At 41.3% G+C, this 23,358-nt stretch overlaps 2 protein-coding genes across 2 annotated transcripts in view; one reads left to right on the top strand and one right to left on the bottom strand.

The window, feature by feature from the left end:
* Window positions 1–5,754: 5,754 nt before the first annotated feature.
* bace2 (beta-secretase 2) lies at window positions 5,755–20,505 on the top strand. Its single transcript, XM_029446892.1, has 9 exons — window positions 5,755–6,325; window positions 10,594–10,682; window positions 10,919–11,135; window positions 15,148–15,279; window positions 16,255–16,389; window positions 16,630–16,731; window positions 17,059–17,208; window positions 17,290–17,458; window positions 18,833–20,505. The coding sequence occupies exons 1-9, from the start codon at window positions 6,044–6,046 to the stop codon at window positions 19,072–19,074; spliced, it is 1,518 nt and encodes a 505-aa protein (XP_029302752.1). The 5' UTR covers window positions 5,755–6,043; the 3' UTR covers window positions 19,075–20,505.
* Window positions 20,506–20,527: 22 nt separating this feature from the next.
* The window catches only part of LOC115018083 (transmembrane protease serine 2-like), a 6,356-nt gene continuing 3,525 nt past the window's right edge, over window positions 20,528–23,358 (bottom strand). The window contains exons 8-13 of the mRNA XM_029446894.1: window positions 23,145–23,307; window positions 22,884–23,056; window positions 22,327–22,428; window positions 21,829–21,965; window positions 21,018–21,173; window positions 20,528–20,787 (exon numbers count right to left, since the gene is read on the bottom strand). Of these exons, the coding sequence (XP_029302754.1) occupies window positions 20,770–20,787; window positions 21,018–21,173; window positions 21,829–21,965; window positions 22,327–22,428; window positions 22,884–23,056; window positions 23,145–23,307 (749 nt within the window). The 3' untranslated portion in view covers window positions 20,528–20,769. The remainder of the gene's footprint in view (window positions 20,788–21,017; window positions 21,174–21,828; window positions 21,966–22,326; window positions 22,429–22,883; window positions 23,057–23,144; window positions 23,308–23,358) is intronic.

Genomic DNA, 23,358 nt, shown 5'->3' with positions numbered 1-23,358 from the left:
GGGAGGCTGGAAAGATGCAGATTGCATGCTATGAAACTGATAGATAGCTGTAAGAACAGAGGGACACAGTCAAGCGCAAAGGAGACTCAATACCACACCGCAAGGTGAGTCGGTGCACCAGCCTTCATGAGAATATTACTTCAGAGTGGATTCTGTGCTCTGCAGAAACATGGCAGAGTGTGAGGAGATGTGCTTGTTTGTAAAACAGTAAGCGTACCTCTGCAATGAGCATCACACATCTGCTGTGTTTGTGAAAGCAATTTGCTTGTGAGAGATGAGATGTATATGATCTCTATCCACTCGTGAGTCCTGAGAGTCAGGCTCAGCTTTGTCTAATTGGCAATCACCTTGGAGATGCCCATCCTAACGAGGAAACAAACCCCAGGTGTTGCACCTGATATAACCCCCGAGAGTCTCAGAGGGAGTGCGACACATACTGTATATATACACACACACACACACACACACACACTCCATCTGTCTGCTTTACATTAACACCGTCAGGCCATATAATGTCACGATTTCCCCGCAAAGTCAAAGCAAAGATCTGCAAACTGCTTGCTTGTCATTTATTCAACTTCGGTTGACCAAGAGCCAGAAATGTATTTTGTGTTGTGCATGAAACCGACACCTAAAGCATTAAAAATGGCTTCTATGTTTATATTTGTTTTCCCAAAAATGTTAAACTATACTTGTTATTTCACAAACCGGAGAAATAGACACATCTGCAACACATAACAGCTCTGATGACCAAAGATGCATTTTCACAGTGTGAAAGAAGCACCAGCGTTTCTGTAATTATAACAACAGCTGCATTCAACCGATCCCAGTACAGAGTGCACTAACTATGTTGACAAACAGCATCTCAATAATGAGGATGGCCACAGCCCGCCACCGCTCTCCTGCCCACCACTACAGCTACATCTGCTCTGGTGCACCCGGCGCATCAGGTGGGATCGGTGGTATTTGAACAAACACAGACGGCATATGTTTGTGTATGTAAGCGTTAGAGTAACTAGGGAGACTGGTGAGGGTATGAGTAATGCCTTGAGGCAAGGAGCAGAAGGGGTGGCAGGGTTCCTGACTCTCACTGCGGCCTGTTTAGACGCTAGCCTCTGTGATTCATCTACGTGTCACTAATGCTTTTCCTGTGAATGAACAAACAGATACAGATACACTGCAAAGAGGCAACGCTACCACCACGGGGGGAAGAGTAAGTGTGAAGAGCCTGTGAGACTTGCATGAGCCATCCTTAGTCATACTCCCGCCTGTCTAAGCAGTGAGAGTTGCCATACAGTTACAAGTAATTGATCTAAAAAATCAAAATAAATCAAAACCAGCTGTCTTTTATATGGCTGGAAACATGCAGTGTGTTACCAGTGACTGAGCAGTGATGTACCCACGCACCTGTTGTCTGGCTCGTCCCTCTCATCTTATTCAGGCTCTCCTCATTTGGGCTGCTCTCCTGCAGTAGGAGCGGTGAATATGTACACCTTGTTAGGAGGTTGACAGTTCTGGCAGAGGGAAGAGACAGGGAAGTAGCTTGTTATGAAGAGCAGGCTAACAATATGTCAGACCCGGCTATGCTGAGAGAGGAAACACAAAAACAGGAAAATAAAGTGATCTTTAAAATACGAAGACATAAAAATCATCTCTTCATCTCAATCTAAATTAATTGATAAAGTAACTTTGTGTCACTTTAAATATTTGAATGTTGAATGAGCTAAAAGCTAATTGAGCCCAGCCACAGCATACTGCAGGCGGGATATCAAAATGAGATTTGCCTCAGAAACATGTGGCCGGTCTGCTCATTACGACCTTCCCCTCTGTAATCCTCATTTGCCGTTCATCCCGCTCTGCCATGCCTGTGCTGCAAACACACTGCATCTAATATCACATGGAAATGTTAACAGCATTAGCCTATAGACTTACAGCCTTTCTGTCTGCGGGGCTGCTTATCACAGCTATGTGGGACACTGGGGTCACCAAACAGGCAACATGGCTTCTTCAAGACTTCCTGTTTCTATCGTAAACATCATGTGTATATGTAAATATGCTGCTTTACTGTCTCGACGAGAGTTAATAGAGGAGACTGACACCACTCTCATGTCTGTAGAGTGGCTTAAATAGGTCAACATGAGCATTAGATGTAAATAGAATGATTTAAAAGTTATTAAGATATAGTTTTACATTCATACATTATCACATGTGTGTTAACTAACATAACGTGCACAGTTACATTCAGAAGGGCTTTATAGTCGACATGCTGTTCTTATTCCTTATTAAAACAAAAACAGAAGCTTAAAGATGTGAGTTTATATGTGATTAGGCCTGAATGTGTTTCTGTCGTTAAGGTGGCAGCATATGAGATAATGTAGTGCTCTCCTTTTCGCTCTCATCAGCTGTAATGATCAGAGCTGGGAGGATTAGGTACCAATGTCCCAGTAAAGGAGCTTTGCGCTGCCAAATGTAGGACCACTGGCTCTCCTAAGCGGCCTAATTTGCTCACACACACACACGCACGCACACACACACACACACAGAAGATGGTACAGCACCCTCAGACTGGATTAAAGGCACAGGGAGGGTGTGGAGTGCCTTGTTGTGGCCAGCAGTGGTACTGCAGGAGGAAGCTGCATGGACACATTAGATACAGATAACCCTGCAACACAGGTACATTATTAAATATATATATATATATAATAAAAGTTGTGCAATTGTGACATTTTTCACAGTTCTTGGACAAATCACTCCAGTCAACAATAACTCTTTGTTTCATGAACAATGATTATCGTCACAAACTGAACGCTGTAACTTCTTCTTCTTATCGGTTTAGTGCTTGCCAGATAAAAACATTAAATTGGTTATATATCTGTTACCGTTTATAATACATTTGCACGTCCGTGTGCACTATAGGAAAACAAATGTGTACAACTTCACAGACTTCACAATTGCTGGATTCTTAAGAATTTTAACGGTACATAAAAAAATGAGGTCATGAGCGAGAATACGTCGAGAGACAATCTAACCTATAACACACGCGATCGACCGCTGGATTCACTGCGTTTCATGGGTAGTAACAGACAAGTAAACAAGGCATTCCTGCTTCCCCCTGTTGTTATACTCTCGGGCTAAGAAAGTATCTCGAAGTCACAGGGAAGAAGAAACAGGAATTGTGCTTAAATGGGTCATTCACAAGACCCAGTGCATGATGAGCAACACACCGGAAAGATGATACTTTGTGGTCACAGTCTTTCCCCATAATATTCAGGTTATTGTAACTATAGTGATCGAGTGCAACGGAGAGACAGAAAGGGAGACTGGGCTGAACATGTGACAGTGTAACTGTGGACTCATGAGGAATTCAGATCGAGACAGAGGTTGTCTCTGTGTGGAGACGGCAGCATGGAGAAGGCCTGTGACATTGATCTCGCCTTTTCACTGCAGGGCTTCGATTATGAGACAATGGGCCCTCAGCACAGACATGCAAAAGACCCAACCGCTCCTAAAGAGGAGCAAGAAACATACACTTTATAGATGTTTAGCCTCTTTTGTTGTCAATTAGTGTATACTTGTAGTTGTTATGCATCGCTCAGTGGTTTTGTGTCTCTTTGTAGTCATTTTGCATATCTTTGTATTTGTTTTATGTCTCTTTGTAGTCATTTTGCATTTCTTTGTATTTGTTTTATGTCTCTTTGTAGTGATTTTGCATTCTTTGTATTTGTTTTATGTCTCTTTGTAGTCATTTTGCATTTCTTTGTATTTGTTTTATGTCTCTTTGTAGTGATTTTGCATTTCTTTGTATTTGTTTTATGTCTCTTTGTAGTCATTTTGCATTTCTTTGTATTTGTTTTATGTCTCTTTGTAGTCATTTTGCATTTCTTTGTATTTGTTTTATGTCTCTTTGTAGTCATTTTGCATTTCTTTGTATTTGTTTTATGTCTCTTTGTAGTCATTTTGCATATCTTTGTATTTGTTTTATGTCTCTTTGTAGTCATTTTGCATATCTTTGTATTTGTTTTATGTCTCTTTGTAGTCATTTTTCATTTATTTGTAGTCATTTTGCATTTCTTTGTATTTGTTTTATGTCTCTTTGTAGTCATTTTGCATTTCTTTGTATTTGTTTTATGTCTCTTTGTAGTGATTTTGCATTTCTTTGTATTTGTTTTATGTCTCTTTGTAGTCATTTTTCATTTATTTGTAGTTGTTTTATGTCTCTTTGTAGTCATTCTGTGTCTATGTATCTCTTGTGTTCAGTTCAATGTTCAATTTGTTCAATAAAAGATTGTTGGAATACAACCAATGTGTTGTATTTTAGAAGTAACCCTCATAATTGAGTGTACTTTAATATCTGTTGATTTATGGCAAGCGATATCATTATTTTCCTCACACCGTGCAGCCCTAGTTGTGAGTCTATTTTAGGGATGGCTCATTTTTTCCACTTTTTCCAACAGTCATTAAATAATAAAAAGAAATCGGATAGTTTATGCAACGAACATCTTGTCTTAAGAAAATATATTTTCCCTTGTTTTTACCGACGCCTGGCAGCGTATGTGAGCGGAGTGATACAAAGTCTGGAAGTCCCAGCAGTCTGTAGTTCTTCCTTGTAGCCGAACACATCACCGTCAAATGACGCTGCAGGAAAAACAACAGATTTTGCAGCTGAACTTTCTCGGTTAATATAGGATGCTCTGAGGAATTCATTTAATCAACTGCATTAACCATCAACACTGATTGGACGTAGACATAACATGTGCCAAATCTTCCCTTTAATGTTGCCATCAGTCAAAAAAGACACTTGGCCGTCAGCCCCTGTGAAAAGATACATGCCAGCGGGCCTAAACATTGTTCTGGTGGAAGCCCTGTAGATTATGGGTGTAGAGAAGAGGGTAACTCAAAATACAAACTGTAAATATCATCATAATAGGCTTATTTTAATCAGTGTGCAATACTGAGTGTTTTGAAATCTCAATGGAGTTTGTACTCTCGTACTCTAGCTGAGAAACAAATCCATTTTAAAATTCAAAAACTCCAAAAGCATAACAATTATATATGAAAACCCAGAGCATACATCTACAAAAATATGCAATATTTTACATATGAATTGTTTTAGTAACATTAACACCTGTCTTGAACACGTAGATGAACAGAAAACATGCAGGAATGTTTTCAAATATTCTCATTTACAGCAATTATAAAGATTGAGCAACTTGTGCTGGTTGTAACATTAAGTGTCTGGTGTAAGCATGAGGGAATTTACTTTTCTGAGACTGAACACATTTTAAATACTACAGAACCATAACAAAACAATCAAAGGCAAAGTTGGTTTTGCACTGTAAATACGGACACATTAGGTGATCAAAAACTGTGGTGCAATGTCTAATTAGTTAAAAAAGGAGACACATTTAACTTGGATACAATGCAAAATATTAACATAACATATACTATAACACCACAAGGCATTTCAGCAAGAGTGCATAACTTATTCATTGACTTTAGTTACTTTGAAGATACAGATTCAGATTAATAGCCTAATACAAAACAAATAATTTATCATGCATCATGTATAATATAACATATATTGTTCTGAAATGGACTGTTGTTATTTAAGTACAGTTTTGAATGCAGGACTCGCAACAGAGTATTTGAATGTTCCTGTTATAGTCTGCGACACTATGTAAAAAACACTGCTCTGTTTAACCGTTACAAAAACAACGACCGTTTATCTTACTTTGAAAATCTAAGAAACCGGAAGTAACGTTTCATACTTTGGCTAGCTTGACACAGTTGAAGGAGGAGTGTAACTTATGGAGGCGAAACATCTCGAAAAGAAGTACATCGACTGCGGCTAAACATTTAAAAGTGTCAGTTACATTGTGTTACCATGTTTAGCTTCTTTTTCACGGCGAAGAGGTAACGTTTCCATGATGGCGGTTACCGCGGTTGAGGCGTTTTCATGATGTAAACTTGAGGAGCAAACTTTGAGCAAGGAGCCGTTTCCCCCAAACGTTCCCGGTTAGCGCGAGACAAACGACCACCAACCATGGCATACACTACTTCTGTTTCGGTATTTGCTTTTTGTTTATATTTCTGCGTGTGCGACTGTTACTTTGCTATCCCACTCAAAATATACACCGGGAGGTACAACGTCTCCTCGGGCGTGAATGTGACCCGACAAGTCGCCCTGACGTCGGATGGAAACGGCCTCTCGTTGGCCTCTGACCCAACCGGCACCGTGAACTTTCTGGACATGGTGAATAACTTGGAAGGGGACTCTGGAAGAGGCTACTACATAGAAATGTCCATTGGTACTCCTGGTCAAAAGGTAATCACAAGTACTGTTTATGTTTATGTTTGTACAAGTCCACCCTTTTTAGCTCATTGTATATACACAGGGTCATGTGATGGCTATATTCAGTCACATAGGTCAGGCTATGTTATGTCTGCTGTGTGTGAACACCACCATGTGATCCATTCAAGGGGGCTGAGTGTTCCCCCCCCCCAGGACTTCCTATTTGGGGAATATTTGATATTTAATTATACTTAATGTACTTGTGCTTTTTTTTTTTTATCACTGTCAAAATGCAAAATGAGTTGTTTGTCTCCTGCATGGGACCATCCTGGCAGGATAGGAGCTTGGCTGGGGGGTACAGCAGCAAGTCTCTACAGCCGTGGGGTCTGTAGGTAGACTAAAGCCCCACTCACATGCACTCACATGATGCTGCCTGTTAGGACCACTGTTTCTTAGCAGGCAGCTGACGGGGATTATGAGGCTCCCAGGGAGCAAAGAGCAGCTCCACAGTTCTACTAAATATCCCTGGGTCATTTTTTCTGTTGGCTGCACATGCAATTGTATTTATTTACCAGGAACAGAGCACATTTTCCATCTCAATGTAAACATCCCAGAGTTGGCTAATGAGCAAATTGTCATCATGTAGTCCCTTGGGCAATGCTTCAGCAAGCACTACAGTAAAACACAATACAGCACAATAAAATACATTACAAACGTAGCGTATAAAACAACGAGAGTGTGTAACCACAGTGCCAGAGATGAGGAAGTATGATTACTCGTGATTGCACGTTTGGTTTGCTTTAAGCCATCTCTTAATTTACTGTGATTTTATACTGCTCGTTATGTAAAGTGCCTAACAAGATCATATTAATGATTAAAGGGGACTAAATGGTCCCGGAAGAGTTGGCAGAGGGATTCTCCCGTCACTATTAAAAATACATGACGCTTTAGGGTGTTGTAGGTTTAATGCTACGCTTTGCCATTGTGTTGTAAGAAGATGTGTTTGAAATGGAGCTTAAATCAAAAGGTGAAGTATCTCATTAATTACTTGACCTATTGTTCCTGGCCCTCTCAAGTTAAACAGATCACAGCGTTTAAGACTTTGGGTGGCACAGCTCAGTTTCTCAGGCTCACAGAGGCTTATCAGTGGTGCCTGCCATATCACTGCCCTGTGTCAACCTGTAAGAGGATAACCAAGAACTTGTGAAAGTACAGTTCCCACACAACTTAGTCCATAGTTGTTCTTTGGAAAATATGCTTAATATCCGCTGTTCTAATCGAACACAACCGCTTAGTGTTGCTCATGCGAGGAAACTCCCCAAACCTAATGTTGGTGGAGAATATAATGTATTCCTGGGGACCATGCTCAGACTGCAAGTGGTACACTAAACTATACATGCCCTTTAACCAGGCACAGGTGTGGCTCCTTATTGGTAAATAATAACATATCACCTATTCTATCTTACAAGAAGCTACTCAAATAATTAATCATATGGGAATACATTAATTAAATGTCTTCATCATGACACAAGTATATTCAGTGTGTCAACTACTCTCCTTGAATAATGATTTTAACATAAGTCTCAGCGTCACTTGCGTATTTGTGACCTTTGTCACAGCCGACATGTTGACTTGTCATAGCACAGGTGCAACTTCTAACACTAACGATGGCTCAGTTTCATGAAGTGGCCAGCGTACCTGTACAGTATGAACGGTAATTAATGTGAGTAGTTACACCTGTGTGTTTCCTGCAGTAACGTGCTAAAATGAAAGCTGTGACAAAAGGTCTATGTGGGACGTGTGTCAGGTGACGTGCTCTTTATACATCCACAGCCTGAGGAAACTCAAGAGGAAGTGAACATTGTGAATACATAATCTTTTGAACAAATAATACTTTGAATTTTCCGCCCATGAATGATGCTTTTGAGGAAAATATATTGCAGTCTAATCAAATCTTCTGTGATATGGTACAGTCATAAAGTTTGTTATTACTAGATAATAGCTGTACAGTCATCAGAAATCTGCATTACTTGATATTTCTCTCTGATATTCCAGCGTTATTCTCTATAGTTCGTTATAGTGAAACCGTTCTATCAATATAAGGGCTGAACAATTCATTTTATCGAAATTACAATATGGACTAGTGCAATATTCACATCGAGGAATTGTAAAAGGTTAAAATATGTGTCAAAATACTATTCTGAATTAGGTATTGTGGTGACGCAGATACAAATTGTATTGTACAGATTTAAGATTTTTCTTTGTTTTGGTTAAGATCCTTGCAAGATATTTGTGAATCATAATCAGTCAAAAACAATCACAATTAGATTTTCTTTCCAAATCGTTCAGCCCGATCAGTTATTCATGCCAGCAGAGCTCAATCCACTCTGGTTGGGATTGGTTATGCAGTGCCAAAATGTCCCGTAACTCAATACTATTGAGTTATACCCTCAATATTATTCCAACTAAATGATGATGTGATTACAGGGCCGCGGTGTTAAATGAGCCACTATTCAAATGAGCCACTAATTGCCGCATCTGTTAGCATGTGGCACGGCCAGGCTGAGGTGTCGAATGGAGAGCCTCACATCTGCTAATTGGTACAAACAGGTAGCAGATGCACGTCGCCGCCATGGAGCCTCTGCCAATTAAACAGTGAACGCTCAACTGCAGGCTGCCGCGGCAGCGGGGGTTGGGATTTGCCTGAGGCTCAGCAGCCAAGCAGAGGGAGGATAGTGTGACTAGAAAAGATTGACGGTGTTGGGATAAGGAAATGTCCCTGCTTCCTCTACATCGCCACAGGGTTTCAGTGTTTTCTAATCTGGCCTGTTTGGCCGGTTCAGGCCTGGTGTGAGTGGAATGATGCCATCTGCAAGGCAGCAGGGTTTTAGATGGCACAGTCACCGTGATGGGACCAGGGCCTGGCCAATGAGGAGGAACTGATAAGCCTGACGCCTCCAGACGAGCCAACTGGGACTTCCTGTGCCCGACTGAAGCGGTCGATAACACATTGTTGATAATTACAGTTTTTTCACCTATTTTAGAGTGACTTGGCTACGAGGAATTATTTTATAATACTTTCTGAGGAAATAGTGCAGTACATGATGAGCAGGCTCTCGTTAGACATGGTTTAGGTGGGATACGCTTGAGCAACCAAGCTTGAGGAAGAGGATGTCTTCATGTAATTGTCGGAATTTCTTGTTCCTTGCCTGTCAAACACTTTAAAGGTTTAAATAAACTACTTCCTGCTGTTCTGGTCTTTCTAAAACAATGGGCGCTACAGAGCAGCCATGATGTATTGATTGTTTGTGCCTCTGCCGCTGAGCATGCTGAATGAACCTTTTTTTGGTAGTATGTATTTCCCGAGACTGTGTGACGTGACATCACTGAAGAGCCACTGTATAGACGTCTTTGTTGTTGAGTCATCAGTTGGCTATGGGGCATTAGCTTTATGACCCCGTCGTGGTGAGGAATACTTAGCCAGTAAGTGTAAATGTGGCCACTGCTCAGTAGTGGAGGTGACAGAAGTCTGCAATCTAATTAGTTCCTGCTCGTTGACTTGATGGCTGGAAGACAACATTATCTCAACTGCTGTTCGCTGGTCCCCACTGTGCACATGACACACACTAGGATGGCTGTATAGGTCAGTAGCCAGAGGCTGGCATGTCTGTATCATAGATAACACATTAGAGAGCAATTATATCAGCGGTGCATGGTCATTTTTGCAGTTTGTGTCACACTGGAATCCTCAAGAAATTAGGGATACCGCTCTCCGGTTGTTTTTGTACCTAATCTATTTAATATTAATATTAAATTCCTTAAGGAATAATCATCCTGCAACTGTTGTGGACATTTAATAGGCTTTATGATCAATGAAAGCCAAAGTATAGAAACACCTGCCTCACCCTCAGCTGTCCTTCAACCTACTCCCATTTCCTTATTAAGCATAACTGTGCACTGTTTGCCTTTTTGACATTATATTTAATACATTATACTTATTGTCTCTCCACTTTACTTTTTTAAATCATTTTAGTATTAAGGGAATCTAGTTTTGCTTGTTGTTCTGCCTCCACAGCCTCTGCTCTTCATTGGCTTTTGCCTCCTATTATTATTATTAATAGTATTATTATTATTAATATGTTTAGTACCAACAGAAACTTGAATGTCTCAGTGACATTTTAAAAGCTTAAAGTTGTCTTATCAATGTGTCACACTGTTTTACAACTGCTATTTCTACTGTGTGACAGGGTGGGGGCTGGAAGAAGATGACTGCTAAAGCAAACTGCCTTTATGTTTTTCAGATGAACATCCTGGTGGATACGGGCAGCAGTAACTTTGCCGTGGCTGCGGCTTCACACCCATTCATTACTCACTTCTTCAACACTGCGCTGTGAGTGGCTTTGTGTGATGGACTTTTAGTTTAGGTCTTGCTTTCCTTTGTATGCGCTTCATCGTAGCTTCTCCACAGAAAGAATGGAATTATGAATGACATGATCTTTTCTATGTACTTGCATGTATCTTTTGAGTTAGCCCCTTTGTTACAGTCCTAGTCCTAAATTACCACAAATGTAGCTTTGTATCTACCTTTGTAACGATTCACATGTCTTGGCTTCTTCCCCTGTTTAGCTCCAGTACCTACCAGTCAGTTGGCCGGACTGTGGCCGTCAGGTACACGCAGGGCAACTGGGAAGGTGAACTGGGCATTGACCGAGTCTCCATCCCCAAAGGCCCAAATGGGTCAGTCCCCATCAATATAGCTGCCATCCTGTCATCTGAAGGCTTCTTCCTCCCTGGGATCAACTGGCAGGGCATCCTGGGACTGGCTTATCCCATGCTGGCACGGGTGAGAGAGATGCTTTTAAAGGTTCAGGCGACACACTACAGGCAAACGTGTCGTTTTACATGCAAAACAAACACGTTTAGGTGTTTGTTTTACTACATTTAGTCTATTTGCGTGTTTACACTTCTTCTAAATTCACGGAAAGTTAGCATTAGATGTTAATTAATGCCTTACTTGCATATTTAAACATAACATTTCAGAAAACTGGGGCAGTGTCATGGTGATATGTCTTAGTGAAAGAAACAGAAGATTCAGTCTAAAAACAGAAATTCAACGTCATTAAAAATAAGAACAAAATTAACCAATAAAATTGGGTAAAACGGCACTTTCCCCACTATGAAGTTGAGAGGATTACTGATTACTGCTCATGAATGACTGGATTATGTTTTTGTTTATGATTAGTATTTCGTAAAATTCAACAATGAATAAATCAATGGGGCTGTTGTAATTCCACAGCCGCAGTTAATAAAATACAATCATCTCTCTGTAGCTCTGATGTTTAAGGGCTCATAAACTTAACTGGTGGACCTGATGTGTCAGTAAATGTCTGGAGAAAAAGTAAATGCAGTACTTTTACAAACATGTGGACTATAAATGTATCAATAGAAGGGAAATCAGTCACAGCTTCAGCAACAATCCATCCTTTATGAACTTGTTTTCTGAGGTCGTGGCTTCACCATGTTGAAATGGATCATGCTTCAAAGAACTAGGATCAGTAAATGTATTGTAGAACATATGAAGTTATAAAATGTTGAGATGCATGCAAGAAACACACAATTGAGAAACTTTAGTGTGGAAAATGTAGGGTGCACGGATAAGTTAATTGATTATATCAGATTTGATCAGGTTAATCAAGCAATACTAAATAACTTCCTGCTGTCACACTTGTCTTTTACAGCACTGAATCACTTTTTTGGATGTAGTCATGGACATTTCACAGAAACAGTTTTGTGTTTGATTTTCTGCAGCAAGGCTCTGATGCATTGTGATTCATTGTGATTCATTGTGCTGCATTGTGATGCATTGTGATGCATTGTGATGCATTGTGATGCATTGTGCTGCATTGTGATGCATTGTGATGCATTGTGCTGCATTGTGATTCATTGTGATGCATTGTGATGCATTGTGATTCATTGTGATTCATTGTGCTGCATTGTGATTCATTGTGCTGCATTGTGCTGCATTGTGATGCATTGTGATGCATTGTGATTCATTGTGATGCATTGTGATGCATTGTGCTGCATTGTGAGTCATTGTGATGCATTGTGATGCATTGTGATTCATTGTGAGTCATTGTGCTGCATTGTGATTCATTGTGATTCATTGTGATGCATTGTGAGTCATTGTGAGTCATTGTGATGCATTGTGCTGCATTGTGATGCATTGTGATTCATTGTGATGCATTGTGATGCATTGTGAGTCATTGTGATGCATTGTGATGCATTGTGCTGCATTGTGAGTCATTGTGCTGCATTGTGATTCATTGTGATTCATTGTGATGCATTGTGAGTCATTGTGAGTCATTGTGATGCATTGTGCTGCATTGTGATGCATTGTGATTCATTGTGATTCATTGTGCTGCATTGTGCTGCATTGTGATGCATTGTGATGCATTGTGAGTCATTGTGATTCATTGTGCTGCATTGTGATTCATTGTGATGCATTGTGATGCATTGTGATTCATTGTGATGCATTGTGATTCATTGTGATTCATTGTGCTGCATTGTGAGTCATTGTGATTCATTGTGATGCATTGTGCTGCATTGTGATTCATTGTGATTCATTGTGATTCATTGTGATGCATTGTGATGCATTGTGATTCATTGTGCTGCATTGTGATGCATTGTGCTGCATTGTGATGCATTGTGAGTCATTGTGATGCATTGTGCTGCATTGTGCTGCATTGTGATGCATTGTGATGCATTGTGCTGCATTGTGATGCATTGTGATGCATTGTGAGTCATTGTGCTGCATTGTGCTGCATTGTGCTGCATTGTGAGTCATTGTGCTGCATTGTGATTCATTGTGCTGCATTGTGATTCATTGTGCTGCATTGTGATTCATTGTGCTGCATTGTGATTCATTGTGCTGCATTGTGATTCATTGTGCTGCATTGTGATTCATTGTGCTGCATTGTGATTCATTGTGCTTCATTGTGCTGCATTGTGATTCATTGTGATTCATTGTGAGTCATTGTGCTGCATTGTGATGCATTGTGCTGCATTGTGATTCATTGTGCTGCATTGTGATTCATTGTGCTGCATTGTGATGCATTGTGAGTCATTGTGCTGCATTGTGCTGCATTGTGATGCATTGTGCTGCATTGTGATGCATTGTGATTCATTGTGATTCATTGTGATTTATTGTGCTGCATTGTGATTCATTGTGCTGCATTGTGATGCATTGTGCTGCATTGTGATTCATTGTGATGCATTGTGATGCATTGTGATGCATTGTGATTCATTGTGCTGCATTGTGATGCATTGTGATGCATTGTGATGCATTGTGATTCATTGTGATGCATTGTGATGCATTGTGATGCATTGTGATGCATTGTGATGCATTGTGATTCATTGTGCTGCATTGTGATTCATTGTGATTCATTGTGATGCATTGTGCTGCATTGTGATTCATTGTGCTGCATTGTGATTCATTGTGCTGCATTGTGATTCATTGTGCTGCATTGTGATGCATTGTGATTCATTGTGATTTATTGTGCTGCATTGTGATGCATTGTGCTGCATTGTGATGCATTGTGATTCATTGTGATTTATTGTGCTGCATTGTGATGCATTGTGCTGCATTGTGCTGCATTGTGATTCATTGTGATTCATTGTGATGCATTGTGATGCATTGTGCTGCATTGTGATTCATTGTGATTCATTGTGATGCATTGTGATGCATTGTGATGCATTGTGATTCATTGTGCTGCATTGTGATTCATTGTGATGCATTGTGATTCATTGTGCTGCATTGTGATGCATTGTGATTCATTGTGCTACATTGTGATGCATTGTGATTCATTGTGCTGCATTGTGATTCATTGTGCTGCATTGTGCTGCATTGTGCTGCATTGTGATGCATTGTGATTCATTGTGATTCATTGTGCTGCTTTCTTTAATGCGATAATTTAGTGTTGATGGGACACAAATGTAAACCGTTACACTAAATTCTTTCATTCTGTGATTGAGGGGCAAAAACATTCGCACCGACCACGTTGTGCTGCCGGTGTCTCCTGATTGTTCAGTTTAAACCTGCCGGAGGACAGTTTGTCATGTGTGACATGATGACACAGCAGATGGAACATCCTCATACCAAAAACACCTTCTTTTTTTTTTAACATTTGTTGTGATCTGTTGATCTGTTTTTAAAACAGTAAAGTATGTCTGTTGCAACATTAGATAAACACATACCAGTGCAACTCCACAGGCACACAGGTGATTTAACATGTATGGCTATACATAACAATATCACTTACAATAAAAGGTGTTATGATCAAATCCTTTTTTTAAGTATCAGTTATAGTAGCAACCGGAGTATTTTTCCCTTTTACTTCCCAACTAGCCACGTCTTGTAAATTGGTGTAAAACATTCCTCTGTATTATTTTGTATATTATTTCCCTTTATTTGACAGATGACAGTGTAGAAATGGGGGAGAGCTAGCAAAAAAGACGGGTGTGACTTGCAATAATCTGGAATCGAACCCAAAACATTGCGGTTATACGGCATGCGCTGTAACCACTTAGCTACCAAGGCACTCTATTATTCAAAGACTTCCTCATCCCATGTAATCGTGTAAGGATGCCTCACAAATTCAGTTTTCCAGTTCAGTTGTATTTCCAGAATTCACGCAACATCTTTAAACATTTTTATTCTTTAGCAAAGAGAAAATAAATGTACTCTAAGTCAGTCTGCATTATCTCACACATTCAAAAGCTTAAAATGCAAATGAGAGCTCAAAGCTCTAAACGGTTAACAGGAGTTAATGATTTCACATCTCCTGTCTCTCAATTAGCCCGACTCTTCCGTGGAGCCCTTCTTCAACTCTTTGGTGCAACAGCTGGGGATTCCTGACATCTTTTCCCTCCAGATGTGCGGTGCTGGACTGTCAGCCAGCAACACAGCGGACCCCGCAGGAGGCAGTCTTGTGAGTAGTCAGGAGGGGCTGAGTACGTTTTATCAAAAAGGTTTGATTGTAAAGTTTGCTTTGACCTAAACTTTATTTTGTATCACTTCTGCCTCTAATGTCGTATTGTTATTACAGTTATTCAACATGTGCAGTATCAATTATGTGCTTCACTCGGGGAGGAATGTCTTCGCAGACCAAAATAAAATCCTTCAGTCGTGGATTAGACATAACAGCGGAGTGCATTGAGAAACATAATAGCCGGTTTCCTCCTTGTCAATGTGGTTTCTCCATTGGAGGCCTGGTCTAGTTAGAGTGGAGCTAATTAAGCTAAGACTGCATCCTGCTGAGAGCAGGTCTGTCCCTGTTATACATACGGCCTCGCTGCCTCGCTCACTGCAGCTCCATCATGTGACCCACTGACACAGACAGATGGATAAGATGGCAGGGTGCTTGTGCGTGTGTGTATTCTGCCAACTTGTAGAGGGATGATATAAACCAGTGCTACAGCGTACTCTTGTTGGATATCACTACTGACTGCCACACCTCATAACGTTTTGACATTTGTAGTTGGATGCTCTTTTTTATTTCTCTCGTAGGAAGGTTCATAACTGAGTGTAATGACTCGGAAATATCCAAGTAGCAGCCACGACAAGAGCTGGTTGAATTCTCTAAATGCTAAGGAAAGGTGCTAAGGAAAGGTGCTAAGGAAAGGTTATTCCTTAACAATGCTTCCTTTCTCATCTCCAAAACAAACGATCAACAGCGGACGCACGTCAATAACATCTGCTGTTGCATAATTACAAAGCTCAGTGTAAGTGTAGTCGGATTCTCTTCGCACCGCGGTTGTGTTTTATAAGTCCTTATAAATTCCTTCACATCTTGACCTCATCACATTTTACATTGAGGTCAAGGAGAAGTTGTTAGTCCTATTTGACCACAGCTATGGTTTTGAGCCAGACAAGATGAGAAGTTTCTGTTTCTTTCCTTCCCCAGATCATGGGAGGGGTTGAACCAACTCTGTATCAGGGGTCCATGTGGTACACCCCTATAGTAGAGGAATGGTACTACCAAGTGGAGGTTTTGAAGCTGGAGGTTGGCGATCAGAATCTGGACCTGGACTGCAGAGAGGTATACTACAAACTAAACTATATGTTGGAAACAGTTCACACTTGTTCTTGACAAGTTGATTTTATCAAGGTTACAACGTAGAAATGAAACTTTCATTTGAGTCGCAGTACTGGAAGGGAATGTAGTCAAGAACTTCCTTGTTTTACATTCTTTAGTTTGCTCAAGGTCCTTTTTTTTTTAGGAGCCTGTTGCAATGAGAATAAAAACCCTACTGCACTTCACTCTCTCCCTTTCTTCCAGTATAACATGGATAAAGCTATAGTTGACAGTGGGACGACACTGCTGCGTCTTCCTGTCAACGTCTTCAATGCGGTGGTAGATGCCATCACACGCAGCTCTCTGGTAAGCTGCCGTCTCTCCACAGACAGTGATGAAACATGTTGTCAGAGCAAAGCGATGCAGGGGAGGAGAGCGCACACTCGCTGCTCAAGGACGTAGTAGCTTTGAGAGGAAGGATCAGGAGTTGTTCTGCTATAAAAATGTGTGTGTGTGTGTGTGTATACATGCTTTTGGTTTTTTTTTTTCAATTAATGGACGCACATCCTTGCAGATTAATCCCAAGTGGGAAAATGAAAGAGAAAAGCAAAAGCTGTTTTTGTGCCGTGCTGACCTTCTGTTTCTGTCTTTGTCTCCCTTCGTCGATGTCTCTGTTGTTTCTCTTTGGTTCAGATCCAGGAATTTTCTTCAGGTTTCTGGGATGGCAGCAAGCTTGCATGCTGGATGAAGGGAGAGACCCCCTGGAGGTTTTTCCCCAAGCTGTCCATCTACCTAAGGGCCACGAACACCAGCCAGTCCTTCCGCATCACCATCCTGCCTCAGGTACCTGGATAAACACAAACGCATCCTTTCTCCTCCATCAACCTAAGAGACATGCATTCATTCTTCTCTGTCGTCTCGCAGCTGTACATCCAGCCAATCACAGACGTGGACGGCACGCTGGACTGCTTCCGCTTCGGATTGTCTTCGTCAGCGAACGGCCTGGTGATCGGTGCTACTGTTATGGAAGGCTTCTACGTGGTGTTTGACCGCGCACAGCGGAGACTGGGCTTCGCACTCAGCAACTGTGCAGGTGAGGATACATGCAACACTATTAATGAGACAGAAAGGTATGGAAAGCATATCATAGCTTGTGTCCAGACATCGTAAGTTAACAAACTGGTTTACACGGTCTAATCTGCCATAAACCTGCAATCTCTGGAATATCCAGCAGGGGGCGACTCCACTGGTTGCAAAAAGAAGTCCGAAAATGACTTGATTTATTACCTTATTAAACATTTTCCTGTTCTCAATCACTAGTTACAAGTCTTCTTCCATACAGCATGATATTCATTTAGAGTTCAATAGACGGTAAAGCAGCGTATGCTGTAGGGCGTGGCTACCTTGCGATTGACAGGTCGCATCCACAGTGTTGCCCAACTTTTCATCTTAGAACTTTAACAGTTTGTTTTCAGTTCATTAAAGTTAATTGTAACATCGCCTAAAAATGTCTTGTCCCATGTTCGGTTGTACTTCGCTCCACCCTCTTCACTTCTAGTTCCTCGAGGCTTCAAACCCAAAGTCAATAAACCAGTGACTATGTCCACTTCTTATCTACCGTCTGTGTGCTGAACTGAGAAGACAGAAGGTTCGCACAAACAGGCCTCTATTCATACTGTGTACAGTGTAAGCAAATACTAACGTACAGCTTGAATGAGGCAGCAATGCATACGGACTTATTTACTTTATGTAAAAGTAAAACGCAGAGGAAAACTGGATCCTCAGTTGTTTAGAGCAGCACATATTAAAGCTTATATTAAAGGGCTATAGGTTGACAAAGAAAGAGCCTCGATCAGCTGATCCCTTATGAAGAAGCAACAGCACACAAGTGTAATGTATTATTTAACAATACTTGCAGGTTCACTGACCATGTTAAACCTTAACTAGTGGTACTTCCCTCTAGTTCTGTGTATATATGAGTTTGAGGAAGGCGTTCCACTCTCCTCTTAAAGTACAAAGATCACTTTTGTTCCGTGTTAAGCAAACAGACTTGGATGCAGGCTTATGACCGGGTTAGGGTTGCCAGCTATCATTTCTGAATTGTCTGGTTAAAATCTAGAACTTGAGAACTATTCTCATCATCAACGTGCCCTTGAGTAAAACAAATAACCTCAAATGACTTCCCGAGGCTGCTCATGGGAGCTCTCCTCCTCTCCAAAACAAACAGACCGGTGATTATGTGCGTTACAAATACTGATTTAAAGCGGTTTCATGTTTTTTTTTAAATTATAAAGTCAATTTTTGACAGCTTCTGACAGCATCCAACTTAACATATGTCTCGTTGTTTTTGTTTTTGGCCGGTCTATTGATATTTACGTGAGCATGTGCGAGTTTTCCAGCACCTTCATATTATATTTCTTACTTCAGAAGTGAGGTCTGCAACTATCTTTCTTGTATTTCTCTGCAGTGAGCGGTGGAGTGGCTCTTTCAGAGATCGCAGGGCCCTTCTCAGCAGCAGATGTGGCAGCCAACTGCTCTGCCGGGGTGCTGAAGGAGCCTCTTCTGTGGGTGATCTCCTACGCCCTGATGGCGGTCTGCGCTGTGATCCTCATCGTCCTGTTGCTCCTGCTGGTGCTGCCCTGCCGGTGCAGAAACCGCTCCGGGGAGATAACGGACGAGTCCTCTCTAGTCCGGCACCGCATCAAGTGACTGGAGAGGCAAAGGGCGGGCGGACAGGGTGACCGTGCAGAGCAGCAGCGAGCAGACCCAATCCACAGCGGTGGAGAAAGGGGCCGAACTGTGACACTCGCCACCGAATGTCTGACTGATTCTACACTGCGCTCATCAGCTTGGCCCCTGGACGTAGACACAGACAGGTCAACTGCCTCTTGACGGGAAAAATACACCCCCCAAAAACCCTTCTCAAAAACAGCTGTTGGTGATGCAGCGATGGCTCCAATTTCTTGCTTGGTGGCGGCTCTTTCTTATTCTCACTGATAATTGATCACACCGTGTCATATGTGAACACATCCAGCATGGAAGCAGGAAACACCAGATGCATTCTCTCCACTGACCGTAGCGTTAAAGGTTCGTGTCATTTAGCTACAGAGGAGTGTTTACTCAGAGGTGTGACTCGTATGCTCATACACAGACTTAATTCAAGTTCAAACTTTTTATTCTTTAGGGCTGTTAAAAGGTATTCTGGGAAATGTAGGACATCAAACCAGCAATGACAGTTTGATAATAGTTGAGGGTGAATTTCTTCATGAAAGACGATCACAGGACAGCGAGGACAAACGGTACACGCTCAACAACCATCGACGCATTCTCCAAACAACTTAAAAGTTACCGATTTTATCTCCAGGCAAACTGCAATTAATAACAAACTTAGTAACTTATTAATTCCTGATCAGTGAAGGAATGTTTCTTGTGCTTTCTTATATTTTGAAGTGACGCTCCAGTCCTCGATGGAGAGCAACGAAAGTTAAGGAGAAAAGCTGCTCAAACAATCACTGAGGTTACACACGTTTACAGTGCCTGTAGTGCCTTTAAGTCTCTCTGCGAATGCAAACTGATGTATCCGCAGTTTGAGACTTAATCTGCTGAATTGCACTTTCTAAAGTAGATCAAACGTGTATTATAAACTGAAGATCAATACGTCTTGATCTGTTATGCAATTTGTTGTATTAATGTGATTTTACTAACTCTGTATATTTAAATCTCTTTGAATGTGATTGTTTTGTTCCAAATCTTTGCTTTTTAGACTCTAGATTTTCAAGGGGATGTATTTATACTGCACATTTTATACAAACACTAAAACCTGTTGGGCTACACTTAGCAATAAAAACTTTACACTTCTAAAAGCTTCATGTGTAAAAGTCAAAGACGAAACGTCGAGCATCATACACTTGAATCTTTGTGGAGTTTTCTGTGCCAAAATAAAACTGTTCGCATGTTGCAAATAAAAGAACATGTGACCAAATCAAAAATGTAATGTAATGCATTTTAAATGAATAAAGATGTGTCTTCGTGTGAGGTGTTAAATCAAGAACAGTCGCATCTTTTGGGAGTCAGTGGGAACAAGGGGGACATCTTGTGTTGACACATGGTATCTTCATTTACTGCCAAGGAACATTTCAATCCTTTATCTTTATTACTTAATATAGTTCACACAAATATATATATATATATAAAAATGTAACACATATAGATAAGAACACATTGCTCATTGGAGCTTCGTACATGAATTTGAGGAAAACATGGATCAGCAATGATATAAATTATGAATTAACAGTAATACGTATGAAATAACTCGGTGCTACAGATACTGTTTGATATAAAAAGGTATCTGCACACAAAACATTGTGAACAAACATCTCCGATGGTTCATCTTTGGTCTCGTCATCAGCCATCTTGATGCTTCTGTAATTGAAAGAATAAAGCCATAATTAAGATTAATCACACACGACACTGTACAACCTCAGCTTGCATGAAGACTCCACTGTGCAGGTATCCGCAGCGTTATTTGGAGAACCAGACAGACAAACCGTCTTATTGCATCTGGTCCTCCAGATTAAATCAAATCATCAGCACATGGAAACATTCATTGGAATCTAATTTAGTTTAACTGCCCATCTTTCTTTGTTTGTTACCCTCATCTGATGGTAGATCCAGTCCAGATAATAGGTGACGTTGCCATAAACACCTGGATTGTTCTGCTCAGTGCAGTGTTCCCCCCAGATACTGTCCCCTATGAGCCACCATACTCCATCCTTCAGGGACACCAGAGGGCCGCCGCCGCCGTCAGTCTGAGAAAGAGTTCAGCACAAAACAGTGACATCTTTATAAAACTCCACTCTCTGCACGATGCACAACACTCACATATTCCTACATTCACAATCAAAGTGTCTTTTTGTTGAAATTCAAACACGAAATGCTATTCATGAAGCATCGCAGGTCCATAAATAAAAACATGATATCATGGTCAGCTGCCACCTCAGTGCTCTAACCTCAAAAGTCATTGTTGGCTCGAGTGTATGGGCGGTTTGTTGTCCGCCACAAAGAGGTTGTGTAGCTGTTTATCTAAAGGCCTTCGCATGAACAGCACAGAACATAAAGCAGGTCTTGTTTGACTTGTGCCTCAAAGCAAGTGATATAAGAGCGTGGAAATGCATCCGCTGCTTTGAAGAAAGGGGACTGCAATTTGTGAAAGAAAAATGGAATTTAATGAGAGAATATTTGTAATATAAAGATCGTTTGTGTGAGTATATCTGTTGGATCACTTGAGTTTATTTAAAGAATGTATTTCCCTATTAACCCTGGGGACGGTCTGGGACTAACTATAACATAAAGCTGTTCATGACATATCATTATCAATAACACAAATGTTTTTAATCGTGTTGGTTTAAGGATTTAAACTCAATGTTCAGACCTCTATGAGAAAAGACTTGCTTTGTGTCTTACTTGGCACGTGGCGGCTCCGGCCTCCATCTCTCTGGCGCAGAACATGTCCTGTGATATCCGGACACTGGAAGCGATGGAGCGGTTGCAGTCTGCAGCATCTACGAGAGACACCTGAGCCTCCATCAGGTGCAGAGAGCCTGGCAGAATAACAAGACATGTTAGTTTACAGTTTAGTATTTGTTCATCCCAAAGCTACATATTTACTAATGAACTGTACACATTAATGCATCAATATTTATAATCCAGTAATATAATCCAGATTATCCTGAAGTGGACCATTCTGCATAATGAGTATTATATACAGTATTTCTGTAGTTTAGATCTGAGTACTTCTTCCATGCAAATTACATCCCATAAAACAGAAGTCAATGAGTTCAGAGTGAGAAATCCCCAGGCGGTGGCGCCACCTAGTGGTAGCTGACGGCAGTGAACACAAAAGCTTTAATACTTCAAAAGTGAATATCTAATATTGGTCAAATGCAACAATAACTTTCTTACCTCCATTTACGGGGCGACCAAATCGTGTTACCCAGCCCGTCTGAGGATCAGTGATGTTCACACCGACATGTGGGAGGCACACAGCTCCGATATCGCTGGAGGCTGAAGAAAGATGTCTGCTGTTATGTTGTGTGGAGCGCCATGTGGACACAGTGTGCTTTCATCAGCTGGTTTCCACAAGATAAGATGATAATCACGTTTATTAGGTACTCCTAATAATTAAATCATCCCTTTGTGAAGTTTTAAATGTTTTAGAGACGTTGATTTGTGACATTTGTGGAGCTGTTGAACTGCATTACATTACACAGAGTTTCTGTGATACTAACATTGCTGAGGTAAATGGGGTGGACAAAATAATAGAAACACTGTCAGTATAACTACAATCTCCAAAATGATCATACAGTTGAATTAACTTCCTCTATCCTCTATTCTTTATTGTTTCGTCACAAAAAGATGTGGGTCAGTAAACTGAAAAGCAGGCTCATGGGGAAACTGTTAAGATGGACTTAACCTCGCCGAGTGGCTCCACTCGTTTGGCACCTACACCCTACAAGCACCTGTGAGGTCCAGAGGTTTAGAGAGCCTCATCAGAGCGATGTCATTGCTGCGAGTGTCCCTGTTGAAGCCTTCGTGGGCTATAACGCTGCTCACAGAGTACTTGGGGTTAAACAGAGTGCCTAATGGATCCACGACCCCAGCATACACCGCCCAGTCTCCGAGGCTGGAGGCCCTGCAGGGGAGAGAAGCAGCACATAGTAGATTCAAGCTGGACCAGACCACAGACACTGATTTAACAAGAGTGGGGGAAAAGGCCTCACTTGGCCGCACAGTGTGCTGCAGTGACGAGCCAGTAGGGGGCGATGACGGCTCCTCCGCAGCGGTGGGAGCCAGCAACCTGCAGGCTGACCTGCCACGGCCAGGCCCCTGGAGAGGCCAGCTGGAGCCCAGAGGCCCTGCTCGAGTTCACCCCCCTCCCACAATCTGAGGACAGAACTGCTGTTAGAGAGGTCACAGGGCTCCACAAGTACAAAG

Source organism: Cottoperca gobio, chromosome 13 (assembly GCF_900634415.1).
Source record: "Cottoperca gobio chromosome 13, fCotGob3.1, whole genome shotgun sequence".
Taxonomy (NCBI): domain Eukaryota; kingdom Metazoa; phylum Chordata; class Actinopteri; order Perciformes; family Bovichtidae; genus Cottoperca; species Cottoperca gobio.
This window is presented reverse-complemented; position numbering and strand designations above follow the sequence as displayed.

Coding starts and splice junctions, on each gene's coding strand:
- bace2 (XM_029446892.1), top strand. CDS start 6,044: ATGGCATACACTACTTCTGTTTCGGTATTTGCTTTTTGTTTATATTTC. Junction 10,683..10,918: donor CACTTCTTCAACACTGCGCT/GTGAGTGGCTTT, acceptor TCCCCTGTTTAG/CTCCAGTACCTACCAGTCAG. Junction 16,390..16,629: donor TGGACCTGGACTGCAGAGAG/GTATACTACAAA, acceptor CCTTTCTTCCAG/TATAACATGGATAAAGCTAT.